The sequence below is a fragment of the Mustelus asterias genome, chromosome 25, assembly GCF_964213995.1.
Source record: "Mustelus asterias chromosome 25, sMusAst1.hap1.1, whole genome shotgun sequence".
Taxonomy (NCBI): domain Eukaryota; kingdom Metazoa; phylum Chordata; class Chondrichthyes; order Carcharhiniformes; family Triakidae; genus Mustelus; species Mustelus asterias.
The window spans coordinates 43,749,920-43,773,698 of NC_135825.1; the positions used below are offsets into that span (position 1 = coordinate 43,749,920).

General features: G+C 48.9%; 1 protein-coding gene across 1 annotated transcript in view; it reads right to left on the reverse strand.

The window, feature by feature from the left end:
- Nucleotides 1-40: 40 nt before the first annotated feature.
- Nucleotides 41-23,779, reverse strand: part of LOC144511921 (leukocyte surface antigen CD53-like) — a 58,489-nt gene continuing 34,750 nt past the window's right edge. Inside the window, exons 2-8 of the mRNA XM_078242379.1 lie at nt 18,683-18,761; nt 14,851-15,039; nt 14,459-14,533; nt 12,890-12,982; nt 9,208-9,315; nt 7,214-7,297; nt 41-1,865 (exon numbers count right to left, since the gene is read on the reverse strand). Coding sequence (XP_078098505.1) covers nt 1,794-1,865; nt 7,214-7,297; nt 9,208-9,315; nt 12,890-12,982; nt 14,459-14,533; nt 14,851-15,039; nt 18,683-18,745 — 684 coding nt within the window. The 5' untranslated portion in view covers nt 18,746-18,761 and the 3' untranslated portion in view covers nt 41-1,793. The remainder of the gene's footprint in view (nt 1,866-7,213; nt 7,298-9,207; nt 9,316-12,889; nt 12,983-14,458; nt 14,534-14,850; nt 15,040-18,682; nt 18,762-23,779) is intronic.

A 23,779-nucleotide genomic window follows, 5' to 3' on the forward strand; every position in this document is an offset into this window, starting at 1 on the left:
GGGGAAATGCCCATTATTGCTGCTTCATGGGCCTTTCCACCGGGATTTTCCAGCCCTGCCATAGGGGGACCCGCTGTGGGAAAACTCGGTGGCCCAGTCAAACACACATTGACTTCCGTTGGGATCAGGTGATCCCAGGCGTGGGCAGGGCTGGACTGCATTGTCCTTTGACTCTCAATTATTTATAGCGCATGCTATGGGAGAAACCAGCACTGCAGGTGCATGCTCTAGATAGTATCTGGCTGGTGTCCCTTCACCCCTCATTACGCTATCGGGAGAGGACCCTTCAGTTCATCTGAACATGCAATGTTCAGCCAATGAGAGCTTTTTTTCAAGATGTTGAAGTGAGTCTGAAGGATTGGTAAACATGCCAATGATCTCCTTCACACACTGTTGGAATTGTTGGCAAATGGGGCAGCCAATAACTGACACCCGTGCAGTGTCTCAGAGCTGTATCTGTCCTGCCTGAAAAGATCATCTCCATTTTGGAGCTGGCCACGTGGAGAATTTGTGTGGAAACTTCCAGCAGATATAACTTTCCTCACTGACTGTGCCTGTGCCTGGAGTGGCTGTCAGCTAAACCCGAATGGCAGTGAAGAGTCTCTTCTAGTCTCAGGGAGATACAACTCCAGAATGGCCAATTATAATTCATCAGCATGAGCTGGCCCATTCTGATAAGAAGAATAAACTTATTCGCTAAGGAAAATGAAAGTCCAAGTGGTTCAGAGAAGCAAAGTAATGGCTACAAGAATCATTAAAACTCACAACATTAACAAGGCCAAAAATATGCAACCCAAATACTGAAGTCAATTTCTACTGAAGTAGAATTGGAAAGCAGAGAAACAATGTTAACCTCATATAAAACTCTGGCTAGATCACATTGAAATACTATGTACACTTCTGGTTTCCGTATGATCAAATGGACATGGTGACAATGGAGAAGGTAGAAAAAAGATTTACAAGGATGGTGTCAGAACTGAGAGATTGTAAACCCCAGGAAGGATTGAATGGGCTGGGATTTCTCTCTCTTGAAAAGAGAAGGCTGAGGAAAGACCTGATTGAGATGATGGGGGATTTGATCAGCTGGTAACAAGGAAGATGTGTCCACTTGGGGTGAAGACCAGAACAGGAAACAAAAATCAAAGACACCAATACATCCCAAAGGGAAACTTTTTTGCTAGTGAGAGTAGTTCGAATTTGGAGCTTGCTACTAGAAAAGTGGTTAGCATGGGAGCATTTAAAAGGAATCTGGATAGTGTGTGAGGGAGAGGAATAGGGGGAATCTACTATTAGAATGGGATAGAGAGGGTTGCAAGGAGGCTCATGTGGAACATAAATACTGGCCTGAATTTAGGCGGAAAGGCCTGTTTTTATACTGTACATCCCGTCTACTCCATGTACCATTGTTGAACTTCCCGTTGATACTTGCCAAGACAGTGGGCCTGCCCATTACTCTGGCAGACAGTCAAATGCAGAATTATTAAGCTCCAAACTTCCTCAACAAAATAAACAGTAGAAGACAAAGTAGCCAGTTTGATTTGATTCCTTGCAGAGCTGATATCAAAGTCCAAAGGGATGATTTGAGAGGTGCTGTAGATGTACCAGAGATGTGGCACCGATGCATTGGTCACTAAGGGGGACCCAGTTCGCACAGCTGAAACTCGTACCATCTGGTAATGGACAGCAGCAGGAAACAAGCAAAGTCACAGTCTTCAGAAGAGCAGAAATGATGATCGCAGATATATCTACAATCCCCCAGGATGAGTTCTCTTCTCTGGGGGGACAGCATCAGCTCAGTTGTCATAGGACTTGTAGTTATTACAGATGTGGCAGTACATGGTCATAGCAAATGACATGCCGAGTACCTGAAGGCAGTAAAAGCTAAATGTTAACATTTTCCATTCTATGGTCACATTATAAATGACCTATCACTCTCTGCTTACTGTTAGCTAACCAGTCCACTGTCCATGCTAATATGTTACTTCCTACTCAATGAGTAGCAACGCTATCAAATACCTTCTGGAAATCCAAGTATACCACATCTACAGGTTCCCCTTCTCAATATTGCTTGTTACTTCCTCAAATAAGTCTAATAAATTAGTCAAACATGATTTTCTTTTCACAAAACCATTTTGGTTGCTCTAAGGTTTCCCACTATAATCTCCTTAACAATAGCGGCACGGTAGCACAGTGGCTAGCACTGCTGCTTCACAGCTCCAGGGACCTGGGTTCGATTCCCGGCTTGGGTCACTGTCTGTGTGGAGTTTGCACATTCTCCTCGTGTCTGCGTGGGTTTCCTCCGGGTGCTCTGGTTTCCTCCCACATTCCAAAGATGTGCAGGTTAGGTTGATTGGCCATGCTAAAATTGCCCCTTAGTGTCCTGAGATGTGTAGGTTAGAGGAATTAGTGGGTAAAATATGTAGGGATATGGGAGTAGGGCCTGGGTGGGATTGTGGTCGGTGCAGATACGATGGGCCGAATGGCCTCTTTCTGTACTGTAGGGTTTCTATAATTTCTATAGGTTCCAGAATTTTTCCAATGACAGATGTTAGGCTAACTGGCCTGTAGTTCACTGCCTTTTGTCCCCCTCCTTTCCTGAGTTAGATTTGCTATTTTCCAATCTGATGGTCCTTTCCAGATTTGAGGGAATTTTGGAAAATTAAAACCAGTGCATCCACTAGTTCAGCATCCACTTCTTTAAGGTCCGAGGATGAAGTCCATTAGAACCTGGAATTTGCTAGATTTCAGTTCTAATAATTTTCTCAATAACCCTTCCAGAGTGATAGGAACGGTTTAAAGTTCCTCTCTTTCACCTGATTCACAATTAATTCTGGGACGTTATTTGTATCCTCGACAGTGAAAACAGACACAAAATATCTGTTCAATTCATCCACCATTTTCTTACTGTCCATTATTCATTGTCCAGACTCTCTCTCTAGAGGACCACTTGCGTTCCTCTTTTCCTTTTAAATACCTATAGAAACTCTTACTGCCTGTTTGTATATTTCTAGCTAGTTTTCTCTCATGCTCTAATTTCACACTCTTTTTGCTGGCTTTAACATTCTGTCCATCCTTCTGATTTGTCGCTAATCATCACAGTATTGTGCATTTTTTCTTTCAATTTGATACCATCTTTAACCTCCTGAGTTAATCATAGATCTACATTAGCCTCCCCCTGAGTCATTCACACTGAAATATAGCTTTGCTGAGTGTTATGATATATCAACGGTCGAATTTTACCGCATGCCCACCCTGGAATCGGGGCGGGCGAGGCTCGCAGAACAGCATTCTCCGTTAGCCTCGGGCAGGATCTTACGAGCCTCAGGCGGGCAAGGCGGTAAAATTCTGGCACAAGTGTCCGTCACTGCATCTCTACTGTCCCTTTAACCTCTTTTCCAAGTTCACTTCAGCCAGCTCCGTCTTCACACTCCTAGCTACTTTTACTTAAATTAGAAAGATAGTCTTGAACCCACTCTTCCCTCCCTCAAACTAAATGTGAATTTTAACCATGTTATGATCACTGCTACCTAGAGGCTCCTTTACTGTAAGGTCATCAATTAATCCTGTCTGATTGAGATCAGATCGAGTGTAGCCCATTCTCTGGTTGGCTCTTGAATGTGCTACTCTAAGAAGTTGTTCTGAGTTCACACTGTGAACTCATCATCCAGGCCACCATTGCCAATCTGACTTGTCTAATCTATATGTAGATTAAAATCACCCATGATTCTTACCATGCCTTTCTGACAAGTCTCCATTATTTCTTCCTGTGTAGTTATTGTTAGAGACCAATAAACTATTCCCATAAGTGACCTCTTACATCACTCACACTTTTACTAATGTCACTTAATTAACGGAACTACCCCACCACCTTTTCCTACCTTCCTAAAGTTGAAGTACCCCTGAATATTCAGGTCCCAGCCATTGTCACCTTGCAGCCGTGTTTCTGAACTGGCTATCAGATCATAATGTTGAGATGCCGGCGTTGGACTGGGGTGAACACAGTAAGAAGTCTCACAACACCAGGTTAAAGTCCAACAGGTTTATTTGGTAGCAAATACCATAAGCTTTCGGAGCACTGCTCCTTCGTCAGATGGAGTGGAAATGTGCTCTCAAACTGTGCAAACAGACAAAATCAAGTTACAGAATACTGATTAGAATGCGAATCCTACAGCCAGCCAGGTCTTAAAGGTACAGACAATGTGGGTGGAGGGAACATTAAACACAGGTTAAAGAGATGTGTATTGTCTCCAGACAGAACAGCTAGTGAGATTCTGCAAGCCCAGGAGGCAAGCTGTGGGGGTTATTGATAATGTGACATAAATCCAACATCCCAGTTTAGGCCGTCCTCATGTGTGCGGAACTTGGCTATCAGTTTCTGCTCAGCGACTCTGCGCTGTCGTGTGTCGTGGAGGCCGCCTTGGAGAACGCTTACCTGAAGATCCAAGGCTGAATGCCCGTGACTGCTGAAGTGCTCCCCCACAGGAAGAGAATAGTCTTGCCTGGTGATTGTCGAGCGGTGTTCATTCATCCGTTGTCGTAGCGTCTGCATGGTTTCCCCAATGTACCATGCCTCGGGACATCCTTTCCTGCAGCGTATCAGGTAGACAATGTTGGCCGAGTTGCAAGAGTAGGTACCGTGTATCTGGTAGATGGTGTTCTCACGTGAGATGATGGCATCCGTGTCGATGATCCGGCACGTCTTGCAGAGGTCTACCAGGTACACGGTATCTACTCTTGCAACTTGGTCAACATTGTCTACCTGATACGCTGCAGGAAAGGATGTCGGGAGGCATGGTACATTGGGGAAACCATGCAGACGCTACGACAACGGATGAATGAACACCGCTCGACAATCACCAGGCAAGACTGTTCTCTTCCTGTGGGGGAGCACTTCAGCAGTCACGGGCATTCAGCCTTGGATCTTCAGGTAAGCGTTCTCCAAGGCGGCCTTCACGACACACGACAGCGCAGAGTCGCTGAGCAGAAACTGATAGCCAAGTTCCGCACACGTGAGGACGGCCTAAACTGGGATGTTGGATTTATGTCACATTATCAGTAACCCCCACAGCTTGCCTCCTGGGCTTGCAGAATCTCACTAGCTGTTCTGTCTGGAGACAATACACATCTCTTTAACCTGTGTTTAATGTTCCCTCCACCCACATTGCCTGTACCTTTAAGACCTGGCTGGCTGTAGGATTCGTATTCTAATCAGTATTCTGCAACTTGATTTTGTCTGTTTGCACAGTTTGAGAGCACATTTCCACTCCATCTGACGAAGGAGCAGTGCTCCGAAAGCTTATGGTATTTGCTACCAAATGAACCTGTTGGACTTTAACCTGGTGTTGTGAGACTTCTTACTGTATCAGATCATATGCAGAATCTCTTTCCTAGTCCTATTGGTAATTATATGGACCATAACAATTGGATTCCCCTTCTCTCACTGCAAGCTCCTCTCCAGCTCACAGCAAATGTCCCCAACCTTGGTACTGGGCAGGCAACACAGCCTTCTGGATTCTTGTGATTGGCTACAGAGGACTGTGTCTATCTCCCTGACTATACTGTTCCCTATGACCTTGAAATTCCGATGAACTCCCTTCTTCACCATTTGAATTGCTTACCGTATCGCGGTGCCGTGGTCAGTTTGCTCACCCACCCTGCAGCCCTTGCTGTGAGAGTCTCTTGGACAATTGCAAGGGCTGAGGCTCCTCCACTTCTACCTTTTCAATCCTCATACCTACCTCACTCTCAGTCACATCGTCCTGCCCCTGACCATAGACCGTGTACCCCTAGTCTAAGAAGTGTGGCTGCCTCCTGGAACAAAGTGTCCAAGTAACTTTCTCCCTCCCTGACGCATCGCAGTGTCAGCAGATCATTAGCTCAGAGCCAAAGCATGTCGAGTTACAGACAAACAGACAGAGGGCAGCAGGGTGGCACAGTGGTTAGCACTGTTGCCTTACAGCGCTAGGGACCCAGATTTTGTTCCCGGCTCGGGTCACTGTCTGTGTAGAGTTTGCACGTTCTCCCTGTGTCTGCGTGGGTTTTCTCCCACAGTCTGAAAGACGTGCAGGTTAGGTGCATTGGCCATGCTAAATTCTCCCTCAGTGTACCCGGACAGTCGCCAGAGTGTGGCGACTAGGGGATTTTCACAGTAACTTCATTGCAGTGTTAATGTAAGCCTACATGTGACACTAATAATAAACATTAAAAGACTTGCTGAAAACATGTTTGCCTTGGATCACACCGGCATCCAGGAGTGTGAAATTTCATCATGTTATGATCACTGTTACCTAGAGGCACCATATAATGCAGCTGCAACTCATCACCTGCCCAGCCATAGCACGTTAATTCATTTTTTATTTCATAATGGTGGCACGGTGGTTAGCACTGCTGCCTCACAGTGCAAGGGACCCGGGTTCAATTCCAGCCTCGGGTCACTGTCTGTGTGGAGTTTGTACATTCTCCCCATGTCTGCGTGGGTTTCCTCTGGGTGCTCCGTTTTCCTCTCTCAGTCCAAAGATGTGTGGGTTAAGTTGATTGGCCATGCTAAATTGCCCCTTAGTGTCAAGGGGATTAGCAGGGTAAATGAGGGTTACGAGAATAGGGCTTGGGTGGGATTGTGGACAGTACTGACTCGGGTCAAATGACCTCCTTCTGTACTGGAGGTGTTCTATGATAATTAAATTTTAATTAATGCCTCTTGTCCTGCCTGTGCTTATATTCTTCTTATTTTGATTAATTCCTAAATGAGCTACCTCCAATTTAAGATTTCATCACATTGTTTGAGATTCCTGCTCCAAAGGAAACAATATCCCTGTATCTGTCCAATCCCTTTATCATTTAAACATTACAGTTAGATTGCCTTCCAATTTCCAATCTCAAGGGAGCACAAAACAAATGTCTTCAACCTGTCCTCATAGTTTACCAATCTAAGCTCAAATACCACGCTCACTCTGCCCAAAACTGGGTGGATTTTGATAAGGAGAATGGTGTAACGAGACCAGATACATATTAGGGGTTAGAAGGCATGATTTTGTTTGCACAGAGGGGTATACAGATCTCAAATGTAGCCGTGATGATTAAGGTGCGACATGGATGTGAGTTTGTGTTTGGCATTCCTTCAAACAGGGATTGCTGGAAGCCGGGATTGACTGTTAATGTAACGATGGAGCAATTATTTCCGGCCAAGGGAGATGGATTTCAGTGCAGCACTCACCTGGATCACTGACACACAGATCACAGCAATTCCAAGAATTAAAAAGTTGGCCTCAAACCAGCTTCGAACCTGAACATAGCAACCCTGCAACAGACACAGAGAGAAATGTCAGAAATCGCTTCGTAATTGAGAAGTGCGGACCACCAGAGCACACAGATACTGCAGTGCGGACCACCCAGAGCACACAGATACTGCAGTGCGGACCACCCAGAGCACACAGATACTGCAGTGCGGACCACCCAGAGCACACAGATACTGCAGTGCGGACCACCCAGAGCACACAGATACTGCAGTGCAGACCACCCAGGGCACACAGATACTGCAGTGCGGACCACCCAGAGCACACAGATACTGCAGTGCGGACCACCCAGAGCACACAGATACTGCAGTGCGGACCACCCAGAGCACACAGATACTGCAGTGCAGACCACCCAGAGCACACAGATAGCTGTCGCTGAGACAGGGCGGACCACCCAGAGCACACAGATACTGCAATGCGGATCACCCAGAGCACAGAGTTAGCTGTTACTGAGACAGTGTGGACCACCCAGAGCACACAGCTGTCACTGCAGTGCAGACCACCCAGAGCACACAGATACTGCAATGCGGACCACCCAGAGCACACAGATACTGCAATGCGGACCACCCAGAGCACACAGATAGCTGTTACTGAGACAGGGCGGACCACCCAGAGCACAGAGTTAGCTGTCACTGCAGCCGATTGGAATCAACTGCGGGGTCAATCTTACCAAAATATTTCTAAGTCCTGAACGAGTGGGAAAACAGGAGAAATTTCTGCCGTATTTTTGGGTGACTTAAAAATTGAAACTTAGCTGACCTTGTCAAAAAAATCTTTCCAAACTGTGGTTCCGCCAGCAGGGGTCGTGGCCAGGCCCTAAATCAGCCGAAAGCAGGCTGATAGAAGCAGAGAACCAATTGTGCAGATCTCTGTGCTTCGAGAGCACAGAAACCTGTCATTCTCAGTCTCCCCTCACCTGTAGCCTGCCTTCTGGCTGATCATCACCCACCCCGCAGCTACTGCAGACTCCCGTGGCCAGACGCCACTCCCCACACCCCCCCGCACCCAGACCGACCGCCACCAACCCCACCCCCACCTGCATGGATCACGGATTGTGTCTGATATCACCCGCCCCCCCCCCAACCAATCACTGTTGCAGAACGCGCAGATTCCCAGCCCTTCAGGTCCCCTTCAGGCCCCGCCCTCTTGGTACTGCCCAGTGAGCACTGCCAGGGTGCCCAATGGGTAGTGCCAGGGTGCCAGGCTGGCACTGCCCAATTGGCACCTCCCTGCCTCAATGACCTTTAGTCCTACTGGCGAGGCCATCATGTCTGGTCCCCTTTGATGGGGGACCGTACATAACCCTTGCCAGAGAGATCCTTCCCCGGTGAGGTCACAGAGGCAAGTGAGCCCAGTGACATTGTCCCGGGATGACTGTAATATTTAAATCCACATTTGAATGGATTTAAATATTACAATCAGCCTTGCTCCCTTTTCGGGTGTGAGGCTGACCTCACCAGATACCCGGTGCCAGTAAGATCGCGAGGGATGGGAAACCAAGCGCCAACCCAATTTGTCGCCTCTCTCGCAATCTTACCAGCTCACCCCACTCTCATAGAAACATAGAAACCCTACAGTGCAGAAGGAGGCCATTCGGCCCATCGAGTCTGCACCGACCACAATCCCACCCAGGCCCTACCCCCACACATTTTACCCGCTAATCCCTCTAACCTACGCATCCCAGGACTCTAAGGGACAATTTTTAACCTGGCCAATCAACCTAACCCGCACATCTTTGGACTCTTGGGCAGGTAAGATTGCCCCCACAGAGTCAGACACCCAGAACACGTGTACATTGATACACATTCACACACACACACACACATATATACACACACACTTACACACACTTACACACACTCAAACCCACACAAACTCACTCACACACACAATTTAGGGCATTTGTCCACTTTACCTTTTGGAAGTAGTTTTGAGATGTGCAGGTTTTATCATCTTGTGGACAGCAGGATTTGGGCACGGAATCTCCCCAGTCGGTGTAGTTAGTGACACCACAACAATGCAGCTAAGAGGAGACAAGGAAAGAATAAAATCATCCTCTGTTTGAGGATTAAGTTCAACAAAATAAGAGAGAAACAGAGTTAGGGTTCATGTCAATAACTGTTCCTCTCGCCACAGATGCTGCCTAACATGCTGAGTGTTTCCAGCCTTTTTAGTTTTTATTCTGGATTTCCAGAATCTGCAGTTTTTTTGTTTTTGTATCATTACCGCATGGTTACAGACAATTACTGCTCATTTATTAAATATTAATTCTTGTGATGTGGTCCTTTTCACAACATTGCTATTAATTTCCTAGGTTGTGAACTCTGATTGGATGTAACATGAAGTCTGGTCAATGGGGTGGACTTTAACCTGGTGTTGTTAAACTTCTTACTGTGTTCACCCCAGTCCAACGCCGGCATCTCCACATCAATACAGAGTCTGGCATGGATCAACATTGGAATCCCCGCTCTTTATTAATGATCCACAATCTACAAGGCACCAGTCAGGAGTGTGATGGAATACTCTCCACTTGCAGCTCCAAAAACACTCAAGAAGCTCAATATCATCCAGGACAAAGCAGCCCACTTGATTACTACCCCTTCCATTCACTTCCTCCACCACCAACACTCAGTAGCAACAGTGTGTACCATCTACAAGATGCACTGCATCGACTCACCAAAGATCCTTAGGCAGCACTTTCCAAACCCACGGCCACTTCCATCTAGAAGGACAAGGGCAGCAGATACATGGGAACACCACCACCTGCAAGTTCCCGTCCAAACCATTCACTATCCTGATTTGGAAATATATCGCTGTTCCTTCACTGTCACGGTGTCAAAATCCTGGAACTCCCTCCCTAACAGCACTGTGGGTGTACCTACACCTCATGGACTGCAGCGGTTCAAGACGACAGCTCACCATCATCTTCTCAAGGGCAATTAGGGATGGGCAACAAATGTTGGCCCGGCCAGTGATGCCCACATCCTGGAAATGAATTTTTAAAAATCTGGATGAAAGGGCAACTCTAAGTTTGCTGATGCACACTGCAATTCGGAAGAATAAACTCCAGGCTGATTTTTCTACAATAGGCCTCAGTGTGGGCGGATGGTGTTTGATGTGGTAACTGCACTCCAGTGGCATGTTCCTGTGAACTCTGCAGGATTGCTTCTTTGAAAGATACACAAACTGGGGTCAGAGTGCAAGAAATGCTGACCCTGACTTGGTGAGGTCACAGGGAAAGCAGGCGCGTTTGGCCAGGGCAGTTAAATAGAAAACTAGCAGCCTGGTTCCTTTTGTTGCCCTCGATGCCCATCACATCCAAAGTCCCAAGTTCTGGTTTCCACATACGCGGGAAGTACGAAGGCCCCTGTCAAAGAGGAAGGTGGATACTACGTCTGAGTCTCATTCACTTCAGAAAGGCTGAGGGAATAGTGGCTTTTTGACAGCAGAAGTGTAAAGGATATTACTGAGATCCTTAAAATGAAGAGAACAAATTCTGTTCAAGTTAATATTTATGGAGATGGACAGGGAGCATGTGGGACTTCACCAGAATTAGGGTAGATGGCAGGAAATTCAACTGCTGAGAGCTGCTGACCTCAGGAACAAATTTCCCAAATGTGCAGCGAGTAAAGATTACAAAAAATAGTTTGACAACTTCCTGAAAGCTATCTGTGATTTAGTGATATCAGTTCCTGCTGGAGTTGCCTCATCATTTTTTGAGAAATTTCCAGGATGGTTTTCCCTGAACTATCCAATGGGCCCAGCTTTCTGAGATCCAGCACACCGGATACGCCTCAGACCCTGCGGAGATTCTTTCTCACACACGGGCTGTAATTACCTGGCAATCATCCAATCCTTACAGTGCAGAAGGAGGCCATTTGGCCCATTGCGTCTGCACCGACTCTCCGACAGAGCATCTGAGCCAGGCCCTACCCTCACCCTAATCTCTATCCCAATATTGACTGCTTGACTCTTCTCCTGAGCCTCCGTGAGTGTCTCTAACACTGATCTCAGCGTGAGAGATTTGTGTCGGGAGATTTACTCTGAGATTGTTGCACAATTTAATCTCTGGTAACTCAGTGATTATGTGGAGATGCCGGCGTTGGACTGGGGTAAACACAGTAAGAAGTCTCACAACACCAGGTTAAAGTCCAACAGGTTTATTTGGTAGCAAATACCATAAGCTTTCGGAGCGCTGCTCCTTCATCAGATGGAGTGGAAATGTCCACTCCATCTGACGAAGGAGCAGCGCTCCGAAAGCTTATGGTGTTTGTGATGCGTGATTAAATCACTCGGGAGGCTGGATCGTACCCGGGAAATAAAGGCTTTTATTAGTAACAAGAATGGAGCATACTGCATAACAATACAATCCCAGACTAAAGGGTCACCAGGCAGTGCAGTGACCTTTATACTCCGACAGGTAGGCGGAGCCAACCGGAGTGTACCACAGAACAATACCAACAGGTAGAACACCCCAACCCTAACCCCAACAGTGACAACAGTAACATATGTACAAGTACCCATAGTGCTAACCATCTATGGTTCACCACAGTTTGCTACCAAATAAACTTGTTGGAGTTTAACCTGGTGTTGTGAGACTTCTTACTGAACTCAGTGATTAACAGCCCAGTGGAATGGACCACCATAACCGACCTCTCTACAATAGTTCCCCGACTCAAGTCTCTCTCCCTCACCACCAACTTTCAACCTGACTAAACCTCGACCCCGTTAACCCCCGACCCTGTTGACCCCCGACCCCGTTGACCATCACACCACTCACTCACCCACTCAGAGACATGAGACTTTTCATAGCTGAACCATGCAGTCAATGTTGTAAAAAGAGGCCATGCACAGTGTACTCTGTTCACCCAGCGTCTCCTGCGCTGGGCACCTTTCCTCACAGGGCTGTCCCAGCGATGCTGCAGCCAGGGCTGGAGGCCTGGCTCACAGTGCAAACAATCCTGCTGGGCACAGCCACGGGCACAGCCACGGGCACAGCCACGGGCACAGCCACGGGCACAGCCACGGGCACAGCCACGGGTGCAGTCACGGGCACAGCCACGGGCACAGCCACGGGCACAGCCAGGGGCACAGCCACGGGCGCAGCCACGGGCACAGCCACGGGTGCAGCCACGGGCACAGCCACGGGTGCAGCCACGGGCACAGCCACGGGCACAGCCACGGGTGCAGCCACGGGCACAGCCACGGGTGCAGCCACGGGTGCAGCCACGGGCACAGCCACGGACACAGCCACGGGCACAGCCACGGGCACAGCCACGGGTGCAGCCTCCACTCTGGCTGCACAATCTGGGCTAGCGTTTTGTTATCATTGTGGGAAAGGTTTGTTGGGAGCAGAGAGGACACCTCCACCAACTACAAGCTCGGTTCTGGAGTAGAGACATCCATGTCGTCAGCCCAACCTCCAAACATCAGCCAACTGAGTTTCAACTCATTTTACTCATTATCAAAAAGTGATGGAAATCTCAAATAAAATCCGTTGTGTCCCGACAGAAAAATGTACAGAGCTGTCACCCAGCAGAGCAGCAGGTCCAAAGGCATGGTTGTTGAAGAATAGTGCCTGGATTCCTGGAATTTACCTGTTTCTGGATTCCATCCCAAGCTTCCATAACTCCAGTGTTGTTCTGAGGTTTCAAAGCCAGTTTCATGTCATTTTCGATGTACTTGGTGATCTGTAGGTCAGAAACAGTCAGACTGTCAGGCTCCGGAAGACGTACGGGCTCGGTGGATTAGCCATGCTAAATTGCCCCTTAGTGTCCGGGGGATTAGGGCCTGGGTGGGATTGTTGTTGGTGCAGGCTCGATGGGCCAAATGGCCTCTTTCTGCACTGTAGGGATTCTATGATTGGGTCTTCTTACCCTATCATCATGTTCATCTTATCATGATTCTGTCACAGACCCTGCAATAATCACCCAGATACAAAGTGCCAGGCCCTTCATCAGAGAAATAAATGTCTATTATCCTCTGGTGTTTTATCCTTCAATACCGTTCATAGAGAAGGAAAGGAGAGGGTGCAGAATGTAGTGTTAATACTCCTGCAGGAATACAGGAATACTCCTACACCAATATCTCGACCACTCCACCTCAGTACTCTTCAACATTGCTATTCCTGTCGCAGCCCTGATTCATTCGGAGACAATCACACAGCCTCCCTCTGCCTCCCTCAGCATCCTCTGCCTCCCTTCACCACTCTCTGCCTCCCTCAGCATCCTCCACCTCCCCCTGCCTCTCTCAGCACCCTCTGCCTACCTCTGCCTCCCTCAGTATCCTCCATCTCCCTCTGTCCCCCTCTGCCTCCCTCTGCATCCTCCACCTCTCTCTGCCTCCCTCCGCATCCTCCACCTCCCCTGCCCCCCTCAGAACCCTCTGCCTACCTCTGCCTCCCTCAGTATCCTTCATCTCCCTCTGCCTCCCTCTGCCTCCCTCCGCCTCCCTCTTACTCCCTCTGCCTCCCTCCGCCTCCCTCCATCTTCCTCTACCTCCCTCCGCCTCTCTCTGCCTGGCTCAATGAGGCACTCAATGCTGCCCGGGCACCGGCCCTAATGCCCCTTCCTGCAGTCTCTCACCCCCTTTCTGCCCAGTGTGGGGGTGGAGGGTCATGGCTGATTGGACAGAGGCTGATGGGTTTTTTGGACACTGAAGGAGAATCCGGGGATATGGTGAATGGAGTGTAGGAGTTCAGCTCACACCTTACTAACTGTGGACCAGGGGTCAATGGCCACTTCTGTTTCTATTGCTAATGTTTTAATGTAGAAAGCAAAATGAAACGAACAGCTTCTTTATTCAGTTTCCCAGCATAAGGCCCAGCTGCAAAGTCCCCGGTACCTTCAACAGCAGCTGGAAAGCCCAGATCTCCTCAACCCACCATCAACAAACAGAACTGGGTCAGACCCTCACTACCCAATGTCCCAGAGCAAGATGGAGGTCACATGTCGATCAATTCAGTGTAATAGTGAGTGAAATGATGCTGACTGTACAATCCAGCCCGATCCCAATCCCTGCCCATCCTGAAGCCAGTCAGATCCTCCTCCCGGGATCTGTACAGGGAAGCGATTGTCCGGATCGCAGCACAATGCTGAAGTGAAACATCCCTCCGCGTGGATTCAAACCCCAGCCCGGGGATCGATATTCCCAGGTTACAAACATACCTGGTTTTCATAGAAGAAGAGCATGATGGCGGCTGTGACCTCCAGCAGGAGAATCAGGAGCAGCAGAATGAAAAACTAGAGACATAAGAGAGAGAAATCGTCAGTGACGGAAAATAGCCCTTCCTCAGCAACTCACACTCACAAACCTCACACACTCACACAAACTCTCACACACACACACACTCACCCACACTCGCAAACCCACACTCACACACACAAACCTCACACACTCACACAAACTCACACTCACACACAAGCCTCACACACACTCACCCACACTCACACACCCACACACCCACACTCACACACCCACACTCACACACCCACACTCACACACTCAGGTTGGGAATGTTGAGTGGTTTACCGAGACTGCAGATACAGGCAGAACTTACCGACAACAACAGACACTTGTTTTCCTTGATAGCTCCCATGCAGCCCAGAAAAGCCACCACCATGGTGACCGTTCCCACGACAATCATCACATTGGCTATGGAGAGAGACGGCAGGCTAGACAGCAAAGCTCCAAAGTTATTCAGGGTCAGCAGGTAGATTCCCAATCCCATGATAACACAGCCACAGATCTGAAAAAGATGGACATGTTGGCATAGCTTAGCCTACTGTGAGTGATAGCAAGGCCCCACAAATCCCCTCCTCAAACAGTTACATAGCTTAAAGTTTAAACTTTAAACTTTATTTATTTGTGTCACAAGTAGGCTTACATTAACACGGCAATGAAGTTACTCTGAAAATCCCCTAGTCGCCACACTCCTGCACCTGTTCGGGTACACTGAGGGAGAATTTAGAATGGCCAATCCACCTAACCAGCACATCTTTCAGATTGTGGGAGGAAACCCACGCAGACACGGGGAGAACGTGCAGACTCCACACAGACAGTGACCCAAGTTGGGACGCGAATTCGTATCCCTGGTGCTGTGCTGCAACAGTGCTAACCACCATGCCACTGTGACACAGCCAGTGACATTAAATAAACTGGATCCACGGGGCTGAGATGCAGTGTCCTTCCATCCGTACCCCTGCTCCTGGCAGTGTTCCTGTGTCTTTGCAGATGGAGCATTCTATACCTCTGTGCATGAGGAGCTGACCTCGACATGCTCTCCCACTGATATACTGTGAGTTTGCTGTCGGAGTCACAGTATTCTGGAACATTCAGGGTTAATCTAACAGGGACTGTTAGGAATGGGTTAATAGACTTTCCAATTAAGTCCTAATTTGATGTCAATTATTCAATGGAAGTCACTGATATATAAAGGGACCACAGGTGGCACTGGGTGTTGGTGGAGAATTGTATGGGAAGTTGGATCAAAGAAATAAAGGTATTTTATGAAGAAGCAGAACTCGTGTCTCCTTCACAGCAACCAAGAGGCCCAAAGAGGGATGAGCTACCAACAAAGGCACAAAACCATTGTTTATTGAGCCCATGTAGAATCCCCCTTCTCTCGCTCTGTCTCTGTCACCCTGCAAGCTTATTTCCCTCAAGAGTCTATCCAACTTCCTTTTTGAAATCATTGTCTCCACTTTCACCAGCTTACGATTCACGGCTGGATGTGGTAGGACTGCAGAGCTGAGATCTGTTGGTTGTGGGATCGCTCAGCTCTGTCTATCACTTGCAGTTTATGCACGTAGTCCTGTGTTGTAGCTTCACCAGGTTGACACCTCATTTTTAGCTATGCCCGGTGCTGCTCCTGGCATGCCCTCCTGCACTCTCCATTGAACCAGGGTTGATCCCCTGGCTTGATGGTAATGGTTGAGTGGGGGATATGCCGGGCCATGAGGTTGCAGATTGTGCTGGAGTACAGTTCCGCTGCTGTTAATGGTCCACAGCGCCTCATGGATGCCCAGTCTTGAGTCGCCAAAACAGAGAAATCTGAATTGCTTGAAAAAGAGATATGAGCAAATGCGCACAGCCATGTGCTGTTCTTGCGCTCGACAATCACCAGGCAAGACTGTTCTCTTCCTGTTGGGGAGCACTTCAGCGGTCACGGGCATTCGGCCTCTGATATTCGGGTAAGCGTTCTCCAAGGCGGCCTTCGCGACACACGACAGCGCAGAGTCGCTGAGCAGAGACTGATAGCCAAGTTCCGCACACACGAGGACGGCCTCAACCGGGATATTGGGTTCATGTCACACTATTTGTAACTCCCACAGTTGCGTGGACCTGCAGAGTTTCACTGGCTGTCTTGTCTGGAGACAATACACATCTTTTTAGCCTGTCTTGATGCTCTCTCCATTCACATTGTTTCGTCTCTTAAAGACTTGATTAGTTGTAAGTATTCGCATTCCAACCATTATTCATGTAAATTGAGTCTGTGTCTTTATAAGCTCTGTTTGTGAACAGAATTCCCACTCACCTGAAGAAGGGGCTTAGAGCTCCGAAAGCTTGTGTGGCTTTTGCTACCAAATAAACCTGTTGGACTTTAACCTGGTGTTGTTAAACTTCTTACTGTGTTTACCCCAGTCCAACGCCGGCATCTCCACATCATGACTGTTCTTCTGGCACAGAACTTAATGAAAAACTGCCAGAGGCTGAAGCAGCATCAGCCAAGACTTATACAATAGTTCACAGTCCCCTGTACAGCGCACACTGAGTGACACAGCGAGTGCTCTTAGAGTTACCTTTGTCAGCACAAAGGGACAAGGCGTCTTTACAACCTCACCAGTTCAGAGTCACAACTGGGGTCAACCTGATGGGGAAAGTTCAGGCAACAATGATCCTCACAGGATGGAGCATGCAGCATACAGTATGGTCCATCAGGAATGGTTCGTACACTGCCTCACTCTACAGTGTGGAGTATCAGTGACATAGAGGATGGATTCGCATTGCGACATAGAGCAAAACGTAACAACATAGGAGACAAAAGTCAAAACAGACCAGATTCTGAAGGGCAGTGTGGGCACTGAGAGGGTGTTTCTCCCTGGTCGGAGAATCTCTAACACACAGTCTCAGGATAAGAGGAATAATCATTTCGGACTGAGATGAGGAGGGACTTCTTCACTTAGAGGGTGGGGAATCTTTGGAATTCTTACCCTGAGAAGCAAGTATATTCAAGTGGGAAAATGTAGGTTTGTGGTCTCCCTGGGAATCAAGAGGATAATGGGAGCAAGTGGGAATGGGAATGGGAGAGAGTGGGAATGGGAGCAAGCTGGAATGGGAATGGGAGTAAGCTGGAATGGGAGTGAACAGGAATGGGAGCGAGTGGGAACGGGAGTGAGCAGAATGGGAGTGAACAGGAATGGGAGTGAGCTGGAATGGGAGTGAGTGGGAATGGGAGCGGGAATGGGATTGAGTGGCGAATGGGAGTGAGTGGGAGTGGGAATGGAATTGAATGGAAATGGGAGTGAGTGGGAATGGGAGTGACTGGGAATGGAAGCAAGTGGCAATGGGAGCGACTGGGAATGGGAGTGACTGGGAATGGGAGCTAGCGGAAATGGGAGTGGGAATGGGAGCGAGTGGGAATAGGAGCGAGTGGGAATCGGAGGGAATGGGAGTGAGTGAGAATGGAAGTGAGTGGGAATGGGAGCGGGAATGGGAGCGAGTGGGAATGGGAGTGAGCGGGAATGGGAGTGAGTGGGAATGGGAGAGAATGGGAGCGAGTGGGAATGGGAGTGAGCGGGAATGGGAGTGAGTGGGAATGGGAGCTGGAATGGGAGCGGGAATGGGCGTGAGCGGGAATGGGAGTGGGAATGTGAGTGGGTGGGAATGTGAGTGGGTGGGAATGGGAGCGAGTGGGAATGGGAGTGAGTGGGAATGGGAGTGACTGGGAATGGGAGTGAGCGGGAATGGGAGTGACTGGGAATGGGAGTGGGAATGTGAGTGGGTGGGAATGGGAGCAGGAATGGGAGTGAGCAGGAATGGGAGTGAGCGGGAATGGGAATGAGTGGGAATGGAAGTGAGTGGGAATGGGAGTGGGAATGTGAGTGGGTGGGAATGGGAGCAGGAATGGGAGTGAGCAGGAATGGGAGTGAGCTGGAATGGGAGTGAGCAGGAATGGAAGCAAGTGGGAATGGGAGTGAGCAGGAATGGGAGTGAGCGGGAATGGGAATGAGTGGGAATGGAAGTGAGTGGGAATGGGAAGGTTGAGGAATGGCAGTGCAGCTCCAGCAGATGTTGTGCTTCACTCGTGCTCCTGTTTCTGATGCTTTTCACACTGACATTGACACATTGCATTTCTTCAGGACTCTTCACTCCCAGGAATCCAAACTTACCCAAAATATTAAGTTGAACACAAACAGCAAATACTTCAGAGATTTCAAACATCCTTGCGCCATTTTGAGAATTCCACACCTGCAATAGATAGGACAGCATTACTGTACATCTGCACAGACTCATACACCGCTCCGCCCCGTAAACACAGCCCAGACCCAAAAATACAGCCCGATCCTGTAAACACAGCCCAGACCCAAAAACACAGCCCTGTCCCGTAAACACAGCCTGGTCCTGTAAACACAGCCCAGTCCCATAAACACTGCCCGGTCCTGTAGACACAGCCCAGAACCAAAAACATAGCCCACTCCCAAAAACCCAGCCCGGTCCCAAAAACACAGCCTGGTCCCAAAAACACGGCCCGGTTGCGTAAACACAGCCCGGTCCTGTAAACACAGCCCGGTCCCGTAAACACTGCCCGGTCCTGTAAACACAGCCCGGTCCCGTAAACACTGCCCGGTCCCGTATACACTGCCCGGTCCCGTAAACACAGCCCGGTCCTGTAAACACAGCCCGGTCCCGTAAACACTGCCCGGTCCCGTAAACACTGCCCGGTCCTGTAAACACAGCCCGGTCCCATAAACATTGCCCGGTCCCGTAAACACTGCCCGGTCCTCTAAACACAGCCCGGTCCTGTAAACACAGCCCGGTCCCGTAAACACTGCCCGGTCCCGTAAACACAGCCCAGACCCAAAAACACAGACCGGTCCCGTAAACACAGCCTGGTCCCAAAAACACGGCCCGGTTGCGTAAACACAGCCCGGTCCTGTAAACACAGCCCGGTCCCGTAAACACTGCCCGGTCCTGTAAACACAGCCCGGTCCCGTAAACACTGCCCGGTCCCGTATACACTGCCCGGTCCCGTAAACACTGCCCGGTCCTGTAAACACAGCCCGGTCCCGTAAACACTGCCCGGTCCTGTAAACACAGCCCGGTCCCATAAACATTGCCCGGTCCCGTAAACACTGCCCGGTCCTCTAAACACAGCCCGGTCCTGTAAACACAGCCCGGTCCCGTAAACACTGCCCGGTCCCGTAAACACAGCCCAGACCCAAAAACACAGACCGGTCCCGTAAACACAGCCCAGACACAAAAACACAGCCCACTCCCAAAAACATGGCCCGGTCATGTAAACACAGACTGGTCCTGTAAACACAGCCCAGACCCAAAAACACAGCCCAGACCCAAAAACACAGCCTACTCCCAAAAACACAGCTCGGTCCCAAAAACACAACCCAGTCCCAAAAACACGGCCTGGTTGCGTAAACACAGCCCGGTCCCGTAAACATTGCCCGGTCCCGTAAACACAGCCCAGACCCAAAAACACAGACCGGTCCCGTAAACACAGCCCAGACCAAAAACACAGCCCACTCCCAAAAACACAGCCCGGTCCCAAAAACATAGCCCAGTCCCAAAAACACGGCCCAGTCGCATAGAACCATAGAAAATTACAACTCAGAAACAGGCCTTTTGGCCCTTCTTGTCTGTGCCGAACCATCTTTTGCCTAGTCCCACTGACCTGCACTTGGACCATATCCCTCCATAGAAATAGCATAACCACAACACAGTCCAAAAAACACAGCCCAGTTCTGTAAACACGGCCTGGACCCAAAAACACAGCCTGGTCCTCTAAACACAGCCTGGTCTGGTAAACACAGCCTAGTCCTGTAAACACAGTCCGGTCCGGTAAACACAGCCTGATCCAGTAAACACAGCCTGATCTTGTAAACACAGCCCACTCCTGTAAACGCAGCCCACTCCTGTAAACACAGCCCGGTCCTGTAAACACAGCTCTGTCCTGTAATACAGCCCAGTCCTGTAAACACAGCCCGGTCCTGTAAACACAGCCCGGTCCTGTAATACAGCCCGGTCCTGTAAACACAGCTCGGTCCTGTAAACACAGCTCGGTCCTGTAAACACAGCTCAGTCCTGTAAACACAGCTCGGTCCTGTAAACACAGCTCAGTCCTAGAAACACAGCCCAGTCCCAAAAACACAGGCCAATCCTGTAAACAGAGGCCGGCCCTGTAAACACAGCCCAGTCACAAAAACACAACCCAGTCCCAAAAACACAGCTCAGTCCTGTAAATACAACTCAGTCCTGTAAACAAAGTTCAGTCCTGTAGACACAGCTCAACCTTTAAAGACAGCTCAGTCCTATAAACTTAGTCCAGTCCTATAAACACAGTTTAGTCATATAAACACAATCACATAATTGTTGTATGAATGCAGGCCAGTCCTTTAAACACAGCTCAGTCCTATAAGCATAGCCCCATCCTGTAAACACAGCAAGGTCCTGTAAACATAAATACAACCCAGTCTTATAAACAGCTCAGGCCCATAAAGACAACCCAGTCTAATAAACACAGCCCAATCCTGTAAACACAGCAACATCTTGTAAACATTGCTTGTTCCTATAACATAGCCTGGTGCTATAGGCACAGCTGTGCGTTATAGGACTGGAATGTAATTGTAGGACTGGACTGTATTTAAAGGACTGGACTATGTTTACAGTAATGGACTGTGTTTATAAGACTGGCTGTGAGTACAGGATGGGGCTGTGCTTGTAGGACCTGGCTGTTCTATAGGGCATATAAACACAGCCCAATCCTGTACACACAGCAAAATCCTGTAAATACAGCTCAGTCCAATCAACACAGCCCAATCAATACAAACACAACTCTGGATTATAAGCGCAACCTAGTCCTATAAACAGTTTGGTCCTTTAAACATGAATATATTCTGTTCCAATGAACACAGCTCAGTCCAATAACAACAGCCTAGTCTATCAAACAGAGACAAGTCCATCAAACACAGTCCAAACTATCAAACAGCCAGTCTGTCAACCACAGCCCAGAGTGTCAACCACAGCCTAGTAGTGAAACACAGTCCAGTCTATCAAACACAGCCCAGTCTGTCAAACACAGCTCAGTCTGCAAAACATGGCCTAGTCCTCAAAACACAGCCCAGTCCGCCAAACACAGCCCAGTCCAGAAAACACGGCCTAGTTCGCAAAACACAGTCCAGTCTGCAAAACATGGCCCAGTTTGCAAAACACAGCCCAGTCTTCCAAACATAGCCCAGTCCAGGAAACACAGCCCAGCCCGCCAAACACAGCCCATTCTGTCAAACACAGCCCAGTGCATGAAACAGCCCAGTGCACCAAACACAGCCCAGTCCCCGAAACACGGCCTAGTCTGTAAAACACGCAACGCAAACTGGAGAAACAGCACCTCATCTTCCGATTCGGCACTTTACAGCCTTCCAGACTCAACATTGAGTTCAACAAGTTCAGAGCATCAACTCTCCCCTCCACCTTCACCCCATTTCTACTTATTTTATTTGATTTCATTTCATTTCATCTTATCTATTTATTTTTATTATTTCTTCCATCATTTTATAAAAAAACACATTTCCATCTTGGTTTCCTCCACACTCCGTACCCCCGCCCTTCTAGGGCCATCTGTTAGCTGTTCCAGGTTGTCCTTTGCCACACAGCTTACCTTTGTTCTGTAAGAGTTTTAACAACACCACGTTAAAGTCCAACAGGTTTATTTGGTAGCAAATGTCATTAGCTTTCGGAGTGCTGTTCCTTCGTCAGATGGAGTGGATATCTGCTCTCAAACAGGGCACAGAGACACAAAATCAAGTTACAGAATACTGATTAGAATGCGAATCTCTGCAGCCAACCAGGTCTTAAAGATACAGACAATGTGGGTGGAGGGAGCATTAAGCACAGGTTAAAGAGATGTGTATTGTCTCCAGACAGGACAGTCAGTGAGATTCTGCAAGTCCAGGAGGCAAGCTGTGGGGCTTACTGATGGTGTGACATAAACCCAACATCCTGGTTTAGGCCGTCCTCATGTGTGCGGAACTTGGCTATCAGTTTCTGCTCAGCGACTCTGCGCTGTCGTGTGTCATGAAGGCCGCCTTGGAGAACGCTTACCCGAAGATCAGAGGCTGAATGCCCGTGACTGCTGAAGTGTTCCCCCACAGGAAGAGAACAGTCTTGCCTGGTGATTGTCGAGCGGTGTTCATTCATCCGTTGTCGTAGTGTCTGCATGGTTTCCCCAATGTACCATGCCTCGGGACATCCTTTCCTGCAGCGTATCAGGTAGACAACGTTAGCCGAATTGCAAGAGTAGGTACCGTGTACCTGGTAGATGGTGTTCTCACGTGAGATGATGGCATCCATGTCGATGATCTGGCACGTCTTGCAGAGGTTGCTGTGGCAGGGGTTGTATGGTGTCGTGGTCACTGTTCTCCTGAAGGCTGCGGTTGTTTGAAGGCGAGAAGTGGGGGTGTGGGTACGAACATCTCGCCAAGGCCATCTCCACACCCCCACTTCTTGCCTTCAAACAACCGCACAACCTCAAACAGACCATTGTCCGCAGCAAACTACCCAGCCTTCAGGAGAACAGTGATCACGACACCACACAACCCTGCCACAGCAACCTCTGCAAGACGTGCCGGATCATCGACACGGATGCCATCATCTCACGTGAGAATACCATCTACCAGGTACACGGTACCTACTCTTGCAACTCGGCTAACGTTGTCTACCTGATACGCTGCAGGAAAGGATGTCCCGAGGCATGGTACATTGGGGAAACCATGCAGATGCTACGACAATTAATGAATGAACCGCTCGACAATCACCAGGCAAGACTGTTCTCTTCCTGTTGGGGAGCACTTCAGCGATCACGGGCATTCAGCCTCTGATCTTCGGGTAAGCGTTCTCCAAGGCGGCCTTCATGACACACGACAGCGCAGAGTCGCTGAGCAGAAACTGATAGCCAAGTTCCGCACACATGAGGACGGCCTCAACCGGGATCTTGGGTTCATGTCACACTATCAGTAACTCCCACAGCTTGCCTCCTGGACTTGCAGAATCTCACTGGCTGTCCTGTCTGGAGACAATACACATCTCTTTAACCTGTGCTTAATGCTCCCTCCACTCACATTGTCTGTATCTTTAAGACCTGGTTGGCTGTAGGGATTCGCATTCTAATCAGTATTCTGCAACTTGATTTTGTGTCTCTGTGCCCTGTTTGAGAGCAGATTTCCACTCCATCTGACGAAGGAGCAGTGCTCAGAAAG